At 37.0% G+C, this 15,597-nt stretch overlaps 1 protein-coding gene across 4 annotated transcripts in view; it reads right to left on the bottom strand.

The window, feature by feature from the left end:
• VPS50 (VPS50 subunit of EARP/GARPII complex) overlaps positions 1–15,597 on the bottom strand; it is a 102,560-nt gene that overhangs the window by 17,117 nt on the left and 69,846 nt on the right. For 2 of the 4 annotated variants that reach the window (XM_068934847.1, XM_068934844.1), the window contains 3 exons: positions 12,351–12,472; positions 11,352–11,408; positions 8,528–8,608 (listed from right to left, as the gene is read on the bottom strand). In XM_068934847.1, coding sequence (XP_068790948.1) covers positions 8,528–8,608; positions 11,352–11,408; positions 12,351–12,472 — 260 coding nt within the window. The remainder of the gene's footprint in view (positions 1–8,527; positions 8,609–11,351; positions 11,409–12,350; positions 12,473–15,597) is intronic. The other 2 variants (XM_068934843.1, XM_068934846.1) reach the window with 1 other exon arrangement.

The raw sequence follows: 15,597 nt of genomic DNA, 5'->3' as shown, positions 1-15,597 counted from the left end.
AGCCTGTATCCTTCAAAAACATAGCGAATTATCAGCAAGGGTCTCATATCCAAGTGATATAACTTCACTGTATAATATATAGTGACAATCTGGTCATTTTACTTTAGCATTTAATTGCTTACTCCCAAGAACTTCTGTAATGAATAGGTGTGTATATATCTATGTGTATATATAGATCATCTGTGTGAGGAACAATCCTCTCTTTCAAAGGTTTTTTTGGAAGAAAGTTAGGCAGAAGGTAGTGGCAAATCTATGTTAAACCTTTCATCTTAATGGGAAGAAGAGACTATGAGCTAATTGACTAAATTACACATATAAACTACCTAAGCTAATTATCTAAGTTACACGTTTGATGGACAACTTGCAAGAGATTATTTTTAAGGGGCCTGACCTCATAATGAACATAGAAATATGTATTTATTTCAGTGTTACCCCATAAAAATTTTAACAATAGATAAGAATCACCAAAATATCTCTCATCTGATTATTCGCAACTAAGAATCTTTCAAAACCAGGCTTCACCTCATCTACTACTTTTTGCATAAGAAAAAAATCAGCTTTAGAATTACATTTTGATTTAATATGCACACAAAATAGGAAAATCATTCTGATTCTGCCCTGAGCAAATGGTAATAGCTCCAAATCCTACTGAGGAAATTCTGAACCTAAAGGAGTAAATGGAGTTTCAAAACCAGACTATCCTGAAAATGTTCTGCTAGTTGGGACAGTCTACATCTACACTGGGTGGCTCTGAAGCACCAGCGCCTTTAAGAAGAACTTGATGTGCACTGATGGAGGACAAGAAGCAGACTGACCCCAGATGTTTACCTAAGACAGTTTAGCCTTATGGGATAACTCTATCAGTTCTCTGTTTATGAATCTGTAATTGACAGTTTCTGTAACATCATGACCAAAGAGAAGAACAAGAAAATAAACACTGATCAAGCCATAACCCCTTACTGCACTCTAAAGCTGCTTGAAAACAGCTTAACTAACTCCAGTTGCCAATTTGGATTTAGCAATTACTAATTGCTAAAGATAAAATAAAATGACCCCTGATAACAAATGTACTAAGAAACATCTGTTTTTCTTTTTTCCTTAAACTTACATACAAGCAATAGTTCTTGAAATCATGCTGAAAATGACAGGTAAAGCCAACTGTAAGAGCACGTTGCATTCAAGGATAACACTGCTTTTTGAATATGATTTAAATGTGCTAAGGTTTTAAAACTGTACTTTTCAGATCTCCTATTGCTTTTTTAATTAAAAGATTAGTATTTGCCTGCTGGCACAAAGGTTACAAAACAGGTAATCTTGACTCAGCCCCTAATGAACCTAAATCAAAGTGTAAACAAGGTAACCCACTCTTCGCATTTAAAACAACAGATAACTAAAAAACAACCAACCCTGCTGAGAAAACATGCTATTATTTTGCAAATTGTGTACAATCCTATGCAAGCGATACCTTTTCAGCATTATGCAGTGCCACATCAGGGATCCCCAAGCTTACTAATACTCACACACAAGCACTGTGCATCGGCCCCAGAGCAAGCTAATTGGTGCTGCCTTGCAGGAGGCATACTATTTAAGGAGACAGGAGATCCTCCACACTTTCACACAGAATAAATATATCCCAGACCTCACTTGGGTCAGTCTCTCCGAGTCCAGTAACAGACTTGCATGAATTTGTGTAGGAACTATTGGGATCTTTATATATTTCTTAGTGCTCAACACTAAACAGCAAATGTTTGCATACAAAAGTTACCAACGACTAGCAGGTTTACTTGCTACCCTGTCTAACCTAATGCTAAAAGGCCTGTATCGGCAATCACTGTGGGCTGCTAAGTAACTGAGAAAATGAATGATCAAATATATTTTTAAAAATAAAAACGAAGTGATCCTCCGCAAAAAGCATGCCCACTGCTACATCCACAAGAATGCAAACCCCCGTTTTATGAAAAGGTAAGCCAATCTCCTCTGGATGCACATGTTTCACTGCAGCACTTTTCCTATCTAAAGATCAACTTTCGGTAAGGGCTGCTGCTAGCTCTCATTTGACCATCAGCAACTCTGAAAAGACACTTGTATTCTTCTGGTATTAGAAATCAGCTCAAGTTTTGGGTGTCCACCAAAAAGAGCCTAAAAGTAGATGGTTCAGTGACTGTCTGAACTGAGACAAGCAACCACCAAAAACCAGAAAAGTTATACAAAGAAATAACAAAACATTTTGTACGAAGAGTTCTAAATGAATAACATGGGCCAGCAATACAGCTGCAGATGTTCTATCACATTTTCAAAGTATATGTCATGTCAAAACTTTCCTTTATATATACACAGAGTTCTGGTCCCTTGACGAGCAATTCACACACCACCTTAAATATTATCATTATGTATGCTGCACCAAGCTTTTCAAAGATAAAAGTATAAAACATGCCTTTCCTTGTTTTCCTCAGGATTTTTTTTTTTTTGAAGCAGCAGAACACCAAGTAAAGAGTGCAAAAGTTGCAGAAATTACGTTTAGCCAGGCAAAAATCTGAGTAAAAAAAAAAAAATCAGAGCTAACAGCTACCGTTTCAATGAGGAGCTCAGCTGATTTTTCTGTTGTTGCTTGTTTGGTTTTAGTTTAATTTTCAGAATGGAAGTTTTAATTATATAAATTGAAGACTAAATATATAAATGCAGAAAATACCTGAAGAGAGATTTACTGTACTATCTAACCTGCTCAGCCTAGTCACTGCCTGCGGAAAACAGAGCATATTCGACTGTACAATATTTTTCCTATCTCAGAAGCCGATCTTCACTAGGGGTTTTTAGGAGCAACAGTGCTAGGCCTATTAAGCAACAAATTCAACAGCCTTCACTCTCAAGAGCTTACGGCTGGTATGTCAAACAGGATGCAGCAGGGTGTAATGCAGTACTGTGCAGGCACCTTTCAACTAAATGCGATTTGTTTGTTTCTGAAACTGGAACGAGCATACCTGAACCTTGCCATTCCATAGCACAGACGTGTCTAGCTGCGTTGAAGGCAGGATGGGTTGGAAAGTCAGCCATTACAAAGACAAAAATTATGTTCCTTGCATTATTCCTTATTCTGTTTGTACAGCCAAAAACCTCCTTCATTTTTCATCTCTGCATCAGCAATTTCTAACCTCCTACTATTGCTAGGAGTATACACTTTATGGGAAAAGAATCCAAAAGTAAAGATAGAAGCTAAAATGCATTAAACAATACTCCTTTATATCAGTGATATCTTCCCTCTGCTCTTCTATACATTGTATCGCAATGTGTGTATACTTCTCTGCAGAGACTTATTTTCTACTGCTTTAAGATACAATAACTGGCAAACTTCATTCCAAACCTCAGTTTTATATGAGCAAGCAGTAGAACACTGCAAGTACGAAATTGCCAGTATGCACCTACAGTGAAGTATTCCTGAGTATTTTACATTTATTTGCCTCAAATATTTCACTTTGAAAGTAGAACAATGACTTAAGGCAGGTGTTTGCATACACAGGATATTCATGAACAATATTTAGGTACCAGTACTACCATGACTAAGTCGCACTTTGTGAAGAGAAGGAAGTTGTTTAGAGATGAATAAAGCAGGGAATTAGATCTAGAAGTTTCCCTTCCAAATCACCAATTATCTTCGACCACAATCTGACTTAACGTCATGTACCCACTCTGGGATGACTTACTCGTCCCAGCGGGTTAACATGAACATCACTTCTACTGCAAAAACGCACTCCTGTTGGAAATGACTAACACAAGAACCGAACGTGGGTAGGTATCTCTACATATCCCACTCAGGGGCAGCACTGTCAGTGAGGAGACATAAGCAGCTCAGGAACAGATACTTGTTTCAATGCATTTGGACTAATCAAAACAGCACCTTATGGTGAGGTTGAAACAACAGGACTTTTTCCTTCCCATTTCATTGTTCACCTTTGTTGTGTTTTTCTTTTAATACTTCCTGCTGGTATGAATGAAATTCATTCTATACAGTCCTACTTCTGCAGGATCCAAATTATTAGCTCTGTTGCTGTAGCATGACAAAAATCTGTACTGAAGCCATCCAGTCCTAGCTGCTGAAGGCCTGGACATAAAGTTCAGACATGCATATAAAGTTCAGTACAGCACATGCAACTTACCAATAAATTTGAAAGTTTTCTTACCCCTCAGGAAAGGAAACTGCAACTCAAGCTACTTAAAAACATATTCTCAAAGTGCCTGTGTTTTTTATTCTTCCGAGTTTGCCTATAGGTATTTCCCTAAAGCAAAGACAAACAGCTTAGACAAACAAAATTTGTTATTCAGTCACTGTGAGCTCCCAGCATACTTTCACGTTATTTACTGTAACTAAGGCAAAAAAAAACCCCAGCTTTGCTAATATGAAGGCCCCTTTTATTTATTTTTAACTACACCTATCTCATTCAAGTATCAAAAGAAATTTCAGATTTCAAATCATACCTATTAGCATCGATATTAGCAGTGCAAGGATTAACAAAAGCCTAACCTGGACAGAAACTCATTACAGGTATATTTATAACACAGTTTGGAATAGCTAGTATATTTAAAGCAGCAGCACCCAAAGAACATGCTTGCTCAATCCTCTACAGACTTAAGCAGCAACAACTCTCCAAGTGCTTGATACAATCATCATGTAGCAGCCCACCAGACACAGTCCCTTCATTACACCAATTAGGAAGGAAATATATTTGAATGAATCTCTAAGCAAAAACCTCAAATATAAACCCATTACAGAATAGAGTTTTGCAATCCTAAATCCCTTGGGCTATGCCTGTACAAATGAGCAGGGACTATATCTGCTCTACCTGTAGTTCAAGTCATCTAGATGCAAGCTAATGCTACCAAAAGCTCTGCAGCTGCATCACTACCACAGTGGCATTTTTTGCTTGAGTTAATACACCTGATGGATAAGCTCAGTAGTTTCAGCGTGACGCTTCGCCATGGGCTCAGTTCTTTCATCAAGGCTTATTAATTCAAGCTCAGTGCCACATTAACACAGCTATACAGCTTCTGCACCGGAGCTGGCTTACAACTGGCTGGCTCCAAGCACAGACAGAATGAAAGTACTATCTACACAAACCTGAAAACATTGTTGAAAATGGCAATGCATTCTTTTTTTTAAAAAAACAAACTTCAACTGCAAACTCTTCTCATTTTCCAAGTCACACAACACTTTACATCCCAGAGATAAAGACTGTATGAGAAACATAATGCAGTAACTGGTCACTGCCTTAAGAACTGCACAGATTGCTTCACGCACAAGCGCACGCGCGCGCGCACACACACACACAGAGTTTTCTGCAGTTGAAAAAAAATGATGTGCCAAGACCTCTGTTTCAGTATACGCCTAAAGACTTTTCAATTTAAATCCAATTTCGAAATGCAGTATATAACTTCAAGCTTGTGAAGACTAATTCAATTTCAAACCTGAAAGTACTTTTTGGGAACTTTTCAGGGAGAACTTTAGTTAAGAGGAAATAACCTTCCTTTCTCCTTTGCTAGGAAGGAGGTTGCACATTGGATGCAGCAGAGTGGAGGAGGAATTTCAAGTGCAACTGGTATGAAAAAAATACTGACAACTCAAAATATAGAAAGCATCATTTTTAATTACATTACAAAACATCCCTAAATTAAAAACATGCTTATGTATCAAATGAGGGGTGAGGGCACACTTATTTCCAAATGAAGTGAGGGTGGTTCAGGTTTTCTGGTTCTGGGGTTGTTTTTGTTTTGTTTTTTACTTTGATGTCTGTTTAATGTCAGTGTAGGAGCAGCATATGGACATTGAATATTATGTATCACAACTGAGCTGTCACGTTATTGCCTTGCAGCGAAGCTGGCAGAACAGAACACATGTTCACGTCTCCGCTGTTTCCTGTTCTCAATCCACAACATCAACCTAAACTACAGGTGAGCTTGCTGTAGTTTACAGAGTAAAGCTGGCTATGCTATAAGGCATTAGACTGTGATAAATGTATCTGAATTGCTTCTGCACTTTAAGCACTACTATAGGGGACAGCAGTGTCCAGCAGAAGGCAGGGAGTACGTGACGTGCGTGGAGAGGTGCAGGGAAGAGGAGAGGAAGTGTGCTAAATTGCTAGAGCCTTCCTGCTCCGCGGCCATGAGTCAGAACCCCCAACGCTGTTTCTCAGTGCTCAAAAGGAAAACTGAGGTAGTTTTCCCCCATTCCGCTTTGCTTTTTCCTCCACAGAGAAGGTTTAAAATTCAGCTGGTAGTAACAAAAATAGTATCATAAAGACAGCATTAACTCAACCCCAAAGAGGAATGACAAAGTTGGCAGAAAGTTATCCAGGCAATTTTTTGTTGATTTGTTTTGTTTTTAAGGGAGAAGTATTCTAAACCCTCCAGGTATTCCTCTTTCACCTGATAATAAACATATAATAAACAGGCCTTGCATCCGCTCAGGAAAGCAAAGGACAAAATTCCAAGCCGAAGGCCAGGATCACGTGCACTACAGTCCAAATTACCCAGGACTCTTGACACAGACCGTAGAGGTCAACCTTCACAGCTGCTGGGAGATTTGAGGAAATAGTTTGATCCACATGAAATTCTGACAGGGCCTAAGTCACATATTCAGAATAGAAATTCATTAGAGTTATCCGTGCGAAGACAAAGTAGTGAAAGAAGCTGCCATCAGGAACTGAAATAGGACAGAACGGATAGCCCGGAGCACAGTTACCACACACAAAAGACAATGCCAAAACCAAAACTCACAACATGCCATGAGACTGAAACCCCCAATGTAAACATGAGGAATACTTTCAAAAAGCAATTTACAATAAGCTAAGAAGAGAACTGAGAGGACTCAAGAACAGCCCATACAATCATGAAATATCCATTTTATGATTCAGTAAAATTTAATCTTGACCTTCACAAATTATTAAAAATTAGCAATCCAAAAAAACTATCCCGAAGTCTTTCTTCCTGATAAATCACAGAGAAAAAATATTGACCTCATAAGTTCATAAGATATTAACAGGCCTCATGTAATGCCTTTAATCTAACAGAAGTTACCTAACATTTCTTCCTCCTTTAACTCTCACTCGACTCATTTACATAACTATTAATTTCAATTGACACTATCTGTAAGAGCACTGTTAATGACTGAGGAAGAAAAAGGAATCTTGCTATTTTTCCCAATTTACTCCTACAAATGATTTTAAAAAAAAAATTATTTCATGTGGTAAAAAATTCAAAACATTGTAAAATACTGTCAGGAACTATGAATACAGAATAAATTTTAAAAAATTCATTCGATAACTTGCCATTTTCAGCAATCTTAAGCTGATTCGTTTGCAAGATCTTCCTAAAATTATTCTTTTCTGAATACGCTGCCTCGGAGATGAATATCAAGGTGACTTTAGATTTTTTTTTTGTACCATACAGGCCTAGGGTTATTAGTTATCTTATGCTCCCCCTACTGACTCTAAAAGAAATGGCCCAAAAATCCTTTAAAAAGCTTCTCTAAAACAAACATTTAGAATTTAACTGTTCTGAATACTTTAAGGAGTTAAAAAGGCACAAAATACAATTCTGAGAAGTGCCAACTCGTGGTGGAAGTCAGAGTAGAGTAACTGTCTTCCACTTCTGCCTTGGAAAATAAATCCTTCCTGTAGAACCCACGGTATTAGTCATTTTAATCACTGAATATATCACTATACAAGGCATTTATGATATTCCTAAGAAATTTCTTCATAATGTTGCAAAGTTTTATATTTAGGTTGACAAAAAGAACTACTAAATTCAATTTTTGTACTCCTTAACAATATTTATTTATAAGCTTTTCTTCTCAGCTGAATCCACAAAACCTACCTCAAGTTCTCCGTTTACCCTTTGTAATGTGATTTGAGTAGTAATCTACTGTCAGTGTGACACAGCCACCATATTTCCTTCTCCCATTTTGAAAATAACTGATGAAGAGGTCAATGAGATGTATTTTACAAAATACAGCAGGAAAAATTCTGCTCAATTTAGAAATGACTTAACAAAGAGCTTAACATACTACTTCTATTATCTTACAACGGGAATAAGCTTCATGACAACCTACTGTTGCGCTACTCTTTTACCAGAATTTATAGCACGAAAAAAAAGTTCTCGATTGCAGTTTTCATTAAATGTCTCATTTTAGTAAGGATAATGTTAGAACATCTCCCTTCTTTTATTACACAAAACATAAAAACTTATAAGATTAAAATACAGTATTTTGTTATTTCATTGTAACATGTAGTAAAAGCTATTACTGGAGCATAATTAAATTGAGGAAGAAAGCAAATTTTATAGTAATTTTATTGCATATTAGGAATCAGTCATTTCATACAATAACAATGCCCAAAACACACCATGAAATTAAGTCTTTGTCACTGAAGACACTGAGTATGGGGAGAGATAAAATCGCTAAGCCTTGATGAAATAGAATTCCTATACTTCCAATATGGATGTTTATTCCACTGAGCACTGACAAAATCCAGGTGCTTACCAGATCAATCAGGCTCTCTTGGATTCTGTTCAGTGTGGTCCGTAATCTGCTGCTACTGAGGCCCAGTCCTGTTGATTCAAACTGGAAGAAATATAGTCTTTTTAAGTTTGGAAAAGAAAAATCCTTGGTTCAAGCTGTACGGCAATATAGCAAAACTTCAGTTTGTAAACACAGGTTACAATTTACTTACAGGAAAGTTTCAGTACATAATCACAACCATACAAAATGAAAAAAAAGTCGATAGAGGTCACTGCACTTAACACAGCACTAATGTAAAGAATGACCTGAGTACATCTCATGAAGATGACAATTCATCATTCACACCAATGAGAAATCAGTATCCTTTATGGTTATAATACTGTCTTTGCGTGCAGAACTCTTGAATTTTTCCATCCTGGAAACCAGTCTGAAAGAGTGGAGTCTCCCACTGCGTCACACCACGCACAAGTCAAATGTTCCTGGTTTCAATCTCTCTCAAGCTATGTAATTTTTCGTAAACCCTCATTAAATATCTAAATTGCATATGCAAAATTATATATTTATCTTCACATAACAAGCATTACTTAACGTTTACAAAGATCTACCTAAGAAACGTGCCATCTTCATGTTCATGACTCAGAAGTACTATGGGGCAGATGTTCAGCTGGGATAAATCAATATAGCTACAGTGATTTCCATGTAAATGCAATGATTTATATCAGCTGAGGGTCTGACCCAACATATTTAATTACACAGCTACTTATTTTCTACTTCAAATTACAAAAAACATAGAACAAACTAACAAAACAAAAGAAGTGGAACTGGGACAACTAAGAAACACACATTTATGTCCAGGCTCTAGAAGTATTGGAATACAGTTCTGGTATGTGATTCACACCAAAAAAGCAACTTGCTGAACAATATTTAGAGCACTGTTGTCCATTGAATTAGATTCCCTTTCAATACACTGAATTATGGAGGAAAGGGTTCAAGTTTCTTCTCCCCCTCACTCCTTTTTAAAAGCAAAGTGGAACAATTTAGGTTCCTATTTACTGCATCTAAGATGGACGTCTGCCCTAATTTTCCTCCATATTCAGTGGAAATTTATGCCTGAGCTAAAATCCCCTTGGCAGTGCCAGGCTTCCTCCCCTGAATACGCAGAAGTCTACAACCCGATCTAGAAGACATGAATCCCTACCAAACGGTCTATGTTTGACAAAAAGAAGTGTTCAACCTTTTGTTTTTTTCTGGTGAATTAAACTATTTACAAAATTAATTCGTATTTTTCTTCACATTTTTACCATAGAAATGTCAGTTCTGAGCTGCCTTTTATTTTGTAGGAAAATGGGTGAAAAAGAGAATCATTCTTTTCTTTAAAAAAAGACTGACTCATAACTTCCCAAATTATCCGTGTTTCCTCTTTAAGGTCACGTACCAGTTTTTCAAGATATGGTCATAAGGACTGTGAATTCAAGACTGGCCATTCCCCTTGTTAAGGCATGAACAAGCAGAAGGAAAACCGTGCTTAAGAAAAAAATATATAGTATTAAAAATGTATTTGCAAATATGAGCCATTAAATTTCATTTTTAAAAGATTTGCTTCTGTACCATCAAAACTACATAATCCTTTCTCTTCACAACTTTCAACACCTAACTTAAATATCAATAACTTTCAATTACTTATTTTGGTAGACTTTTTAAGGCAATTTCACATTTGAAACATACATAAAAGATGTAAAAGCGAATTTAAATTTCCATAAAACATGACATCTCTGGAACTCCAGATTGATTACATGACCAGTCACAGCCTGAAGTCCGAGTTGTGCATCCATGCATATAAGAAATAAAATTTGGATTGCTCAGTAATTTTTTCCCCAAAGGACAGAATATCGTGACTTCACGCAGAATACATCAGTCATTAGTACTGAACTGTCTTGCTTCCTAAAAGTTTTTGTTACTCCTATCCGCAAAACGATAGATATTTTAATTTCACAAATTGATGATCCAGTAAGCCATACATAATGGTAAAAAGTAAAGTATCAAAGAAATGACAGAATAATTTTGCTATTCAGCAATTCCACATGACTCCTTAACTAAAAAAGTGTTTTCTGTAAGAGTATGATTCATTAATTTTACAAATATTGTAACGTTTTGTCAAAAAAATTAAAACTTACCTCAAATTTATTCTGTTAAGGAAAGACTATTCTGCGGCATGTTCGTAAACGTCTTACACTTTAGTGAGTAGTTATTAAATAGACTGTGTTTTGCTATTAAGTTGCTCGATAATTTGAAATGAGGAGGAAAAAGAGCCTTAATTTGCATCCCAGAAATGAAAATAGCATTAAACCAGCAATTTTGCTGACAGGGATGTGTAGCTGTTACCAGTGAACAATGTCAAATACCAAATGCATAGGATAATCATCCTACAATGTTCTGGAAACAGCAATGACTTATCAACATGTAAGTTCTGAATCCTTGCTTTTCACTGAATTAGCATTGAACTATGTACAATTAACCACTTTCCTTATATGTGTGCTAACAGGCACAATACGCACACAAAGTTTTGGGCACTTAAAGAAGCTATATTACCAACATACTTTAAAAAATGCATGTTTTTAAAAAAGAACACTTTCAGTGGTCTAAATCACATACCATCAACCATCTCTACTTTTAAGAAGTTTATAAACACTATGGGAGGTGAGGACATTAAAGCAGCATTACAAGAGGGTTTATTACATTCATAGACCCTTTGTAAGCATTACGTTTCCCATGGAAAATCATCTCTCAAAACAAAAATTAGGCACGCTACAAAAACATCACAATTTTACCCATCTGCTATGTTTACCTGCCTAGCACTGTGCTGTTCTCTGTTAGAAGTAGAAAGTGAGGAACTCGGTATGGGCTTTAAAAAACACAAAACAGGAGGTGCAAAAAAAATAAAAATAAGTGTAATACCATGTGAATAACAGAACAGCTGATTAAGCCAACAAAAAAAAAAAATACCACCCAGCTTCTAAACACAAACAAATTGCAAATACATTTGTCCTGCCAAAGAGAACAGCTCAAAACCATTTAGAACCGTATGCTGAGAGACTGAAAATCCAATCCACTTTGCCAACAGATGATGAAGAATTTGGAACCCCATGACACTAATGCTTGTGGAGTAATTAAGGGGCCAAGGGAGGAGAAAGTTTTTACATGCAGCTTTTCATAAATAATTCTGTTGAAAGTTGATTTGTGTTATATAGAGACATTGCCTACAGCATTTATTTCAACTACAAGTTCACCCAAAAAAATGAAAACAAAAACATTCTCATTAATGCAGTTAGTTTGACAGAAGAATACTAGACCTAGAGCAGTGTATTTCAAACATCTTAAACCTGAGTTGCTACTTAACACATACGCCCCCCCCACCCTCTCTTCCTCCTTCTGCTACTTTTATTTAAGTTAGAGAAATACATATAGAAAAATTAAATAGCTTCATACACTTTAGACACCAAGCCACCACTCTTTTCCCACCCACTCTCTTGCTCCCCCAGTTTCTGCCATTACTTTTAAGTAGTGCATGTTGTCTTCCCTCCTTTCAAGTACTGCTGGAAAGAGACTACAGAATCTATTCAGAACAAAATAGGATTCATGTCCCAGTGATGATGATGTTTCCAATACTTACTCCCCTCACTGCTGATCTAATAAGCCTTTTCTTACTCCTGCATTCAAATCTAGGCTGATGCCACTGTTTTTCCTGGAGGATCATATATCCAGTAGTATTCTGAGTAAAGAGATCCTCTGTATTCTCATTTTGTGTGCACAGTGATGATGTGAAACAAATAACGTTTCTACCTACCGTGTCATTTCGGCCAAAAAATGTATAGACTGCATACAGATAGTAATCAAAGAGCTGGGACATGAAGTGGATCACATCAAATGCAATCGGTTTCAGAATATTCATCATCTGCATGTATTTCCCTTAAAAAATAAAAAATAAAAACAGAAGATCAGTTTTCTCAGTACAAGTGCTACAAAATCAGTGATAAGCTTGACAAATTCAAAATCAGCTTTACAGGGTTTATTATTTAGCCTTTAACAGTGAGTACAGTGACTTAGCATTATCTTAGAAAATAGAAAGTTTAAAAAACAAAGCCATATATGACAACTGAGGCATCATAAATGACTTCTCCAAAATGTGGATGTTAACACATATTTAAGTGACTTGAATCATCCATGGCTTTCTCATACCAAACATCAAAAATACGTAACCTCCTAGTTCCTTCAAAAATTTGTTTCCTTTAGCCAAAAAATAATAATCCCATAAAGTATTCTATAGTACATACAGAACCACTGAAGATTTTATGTACTGGAGTGTATGTTTATAGATGTACGTGTACATACATACATATATATACATACACACACACATATATGTATACACACACACACACACACACTTTTCAAGCAGTAGAAAAGTATAATATAAAAATATGCCCCAGGTTGGATTTCATCCAATGACTCTAGGAATACACAGTTCACCTCAGCAACATATCATTCTCCTGCTTGTCTTCATAAGAAGGTTGGGGGGGGGGGGGGGGAAGCACTATAAAGGATGCTTAAAAGGTCCAGTTTCCAAATAAGAAGGGATACTTCCAGCGTAGGTACTTCAAGAACTGCAAAATAACCCCTCTACCACCACCAATATAAAGAAAACCCAACTTATAGATTGTGCTGCTCCTAAGAGGGCAACAGCGGAAAACCCTGTAACTTTTAACCTTGGGGTTCAAGAGAGGCCTTGAGAGCTTCTAGAGCAGGCTGGAATCAGCAGGTTTTAATGACAACCTCAACATGCCGCAGGCTGAAGTTCCAAGCTGTACCTCTTGGACATGTAATACCCAACCTTGCTTCTTCCTTAGGGCAAAAGTTAACAAGTACTAAAGTCCTAGTTCAAATGTCTTCACTGTTACTCTGGAGAGACCCCCAAATGCCCAGATGTCGTACCATTTCTGAAGTTAGATACATTTTTTTCCTTCCATATGAACATAGCTTTTCAAAGACACATAAATCAATGTCAGTATTTTTTGTGCAAATTCTTTCCTAATATATTGAGAAATTTTCTAGCTTTTCATCATATTCTATCTTTTCTCTTATTTTCATTGTTAACGGTGAGACCACGGCCCTATTCAGGGTTAAGAAATATCTGAGCACTTTTACTTTAACCTGAGTAAAGCTCATGCCCTGTATCAATAAGCTCTTTTCACCTTACACTTCAAAGTCAGCCTCCTGCAGCAGCTGCAAACATTTTCTTTGCACCTGTGGATTTATTCTCAGGTATCTTTTGTTGCCACTAAAGATCACAAATGCTGATTGCATTGGCTGCATTTCCATTTAGGAAGAATCAGACACTGTGGCTGATGAGAGTCAAAGAAACAAGCTGAAATATAACAGTGAAAAGTTCCCTACTACAAATTCATGCTCTTAGGGATAAACAATAACTTCTGCTATAAATTGAGAACTTATCAGAAATGGTTGCACAGCAAAGAGATTTGGGTGAAACTGTAGGATGCCAGTGTCAAAGCCATGAAGAAGGCTGATGAGAATTACGGATGCAGCAGGCATTTTTAGTAAGAGAAGAAGGTTCTGTTGCACATAGTACTATTGATCAGGAAAATGGAAGAATTCTCAAAAGAGATTCAAAGAGCTTAGCTTATTTTGCCTAGCAAGAGTGACATAGCAAACATCTCTATATACTTATTTGAGATTAACCGTTCTTCTCCCTAGTACTCAAGTTAAAGGATGCCACCACAAGATAGAATGAGTATAAAATCATCAAGAACAAACAGAGACTGAAAATTTGGAAGACAGATGTTCTATAGTAGTTTAACAAAAAAACAACAACAACAACAGGCAGGCAGGGTAAGAAACCCAATAGTTCTAAACGCACACCCCACATGTTTCTAGAGGAACAGACTGACAGAACAGGGGACTTGCTGACAAAAAAAGTTTGTAATAACAGTCCAACCAGTTTTGAAGGAAACCACTATCTGTGAACCACTATCTGTTTACTACTTTTCACCATATTAGTTTTCTATTTTAGTATTTGTTACTAAATGCCCTAGAGCAGGGGCTGGCACATCCAGGCAGAAGAATAATTCCTTCTCTTCCTTCCTGCTCTCTCTTGTTACACATTGGACTTCTGGAGCGTTCTTCTCCCACATCTCTCTGAACCACATCACCTACTGTTCCTGGCTGAAGCTCCTGCTGGTAGTTAAAAAACAAACACCAAATGCCACCATCCCCCACCTCCAACACCCCCCACCCTCAGGACCTTCATCCATAAGGTAGGTTTATGCACTAACAGTCAAACTAATCATAGGATTTGAATTCAGAAATGAATGTTTCCCCTCCAAGTCCAATTTCTAGGGCCTATTTGTTGTCATTGTTTTGTTTGCTAGCATACAGCATGGTGTTTCTTTCATGGGGCCATATGAGAAGTTAACTTTAGGATAGCTCTCGTACTGCACAGACCCAAGATTTCCGTCAGGCTTCCTGCTTTCCATCTCTGTATTAAATACTCCAAGTGGAGGAGCTCCTCTACACGCTATTCTGACCTAAGTGTCTACTGCAGGGCTGCTTGCAATTTCAGAGCCCTGGAGTCAACCACCTAAAAGGTCCCTTCTGGTCTTAACAATTTCCTATGACCAGCAGCAAGGAACATGCTACGCTGGCTTGCTGAAAACTGACATCCCATTTGCCCTATTAGAGTCCAAAAAACAGAAAGAATATACAACCACCTTTGGGTTATTATAGTAACATACGGCAATTTCTAGACCAAACTGCAAACGGAGTTCATTCAGTACGTGGGATATAAAAGATCATTTACCAAAATGTCACGTTCCAAAACACGTTTCGATGTGACAGGCTAGAAAAAAGTCCATGAGGGTGCCATAATCATTTCTTTTTCCTGTAGTCAGCAACACTTTTTTCAAACATAATACCGTGTCCAGCAAATTAATTTACTAATTGATACAGATGATGACGTTTTAATGTAAAGAAACTGAGTAACAGAGCAACCAAAATAGCTATTGGTAGCAGATTATTTG

Source organism: Struthio camelus, chromosome 2, assembly GCF_040807025.1.
Source record: "Struthio camelus isolate bStrCam1 chromosome 2, bStrCam1.hap1, whole genome shotgun sequence".
Classification (NCBI taxonomy): domain Eukaryota; kingdom Metazoa; phylum Chordata; class Aves; order Struthioniformes; family Struthionidae; genus Struthio; species Struthio camelus.
Note: the sequence above shows the minus strand (reverse complement) of the source record. Positions and strands in the feature narration are given on the sequence as shown.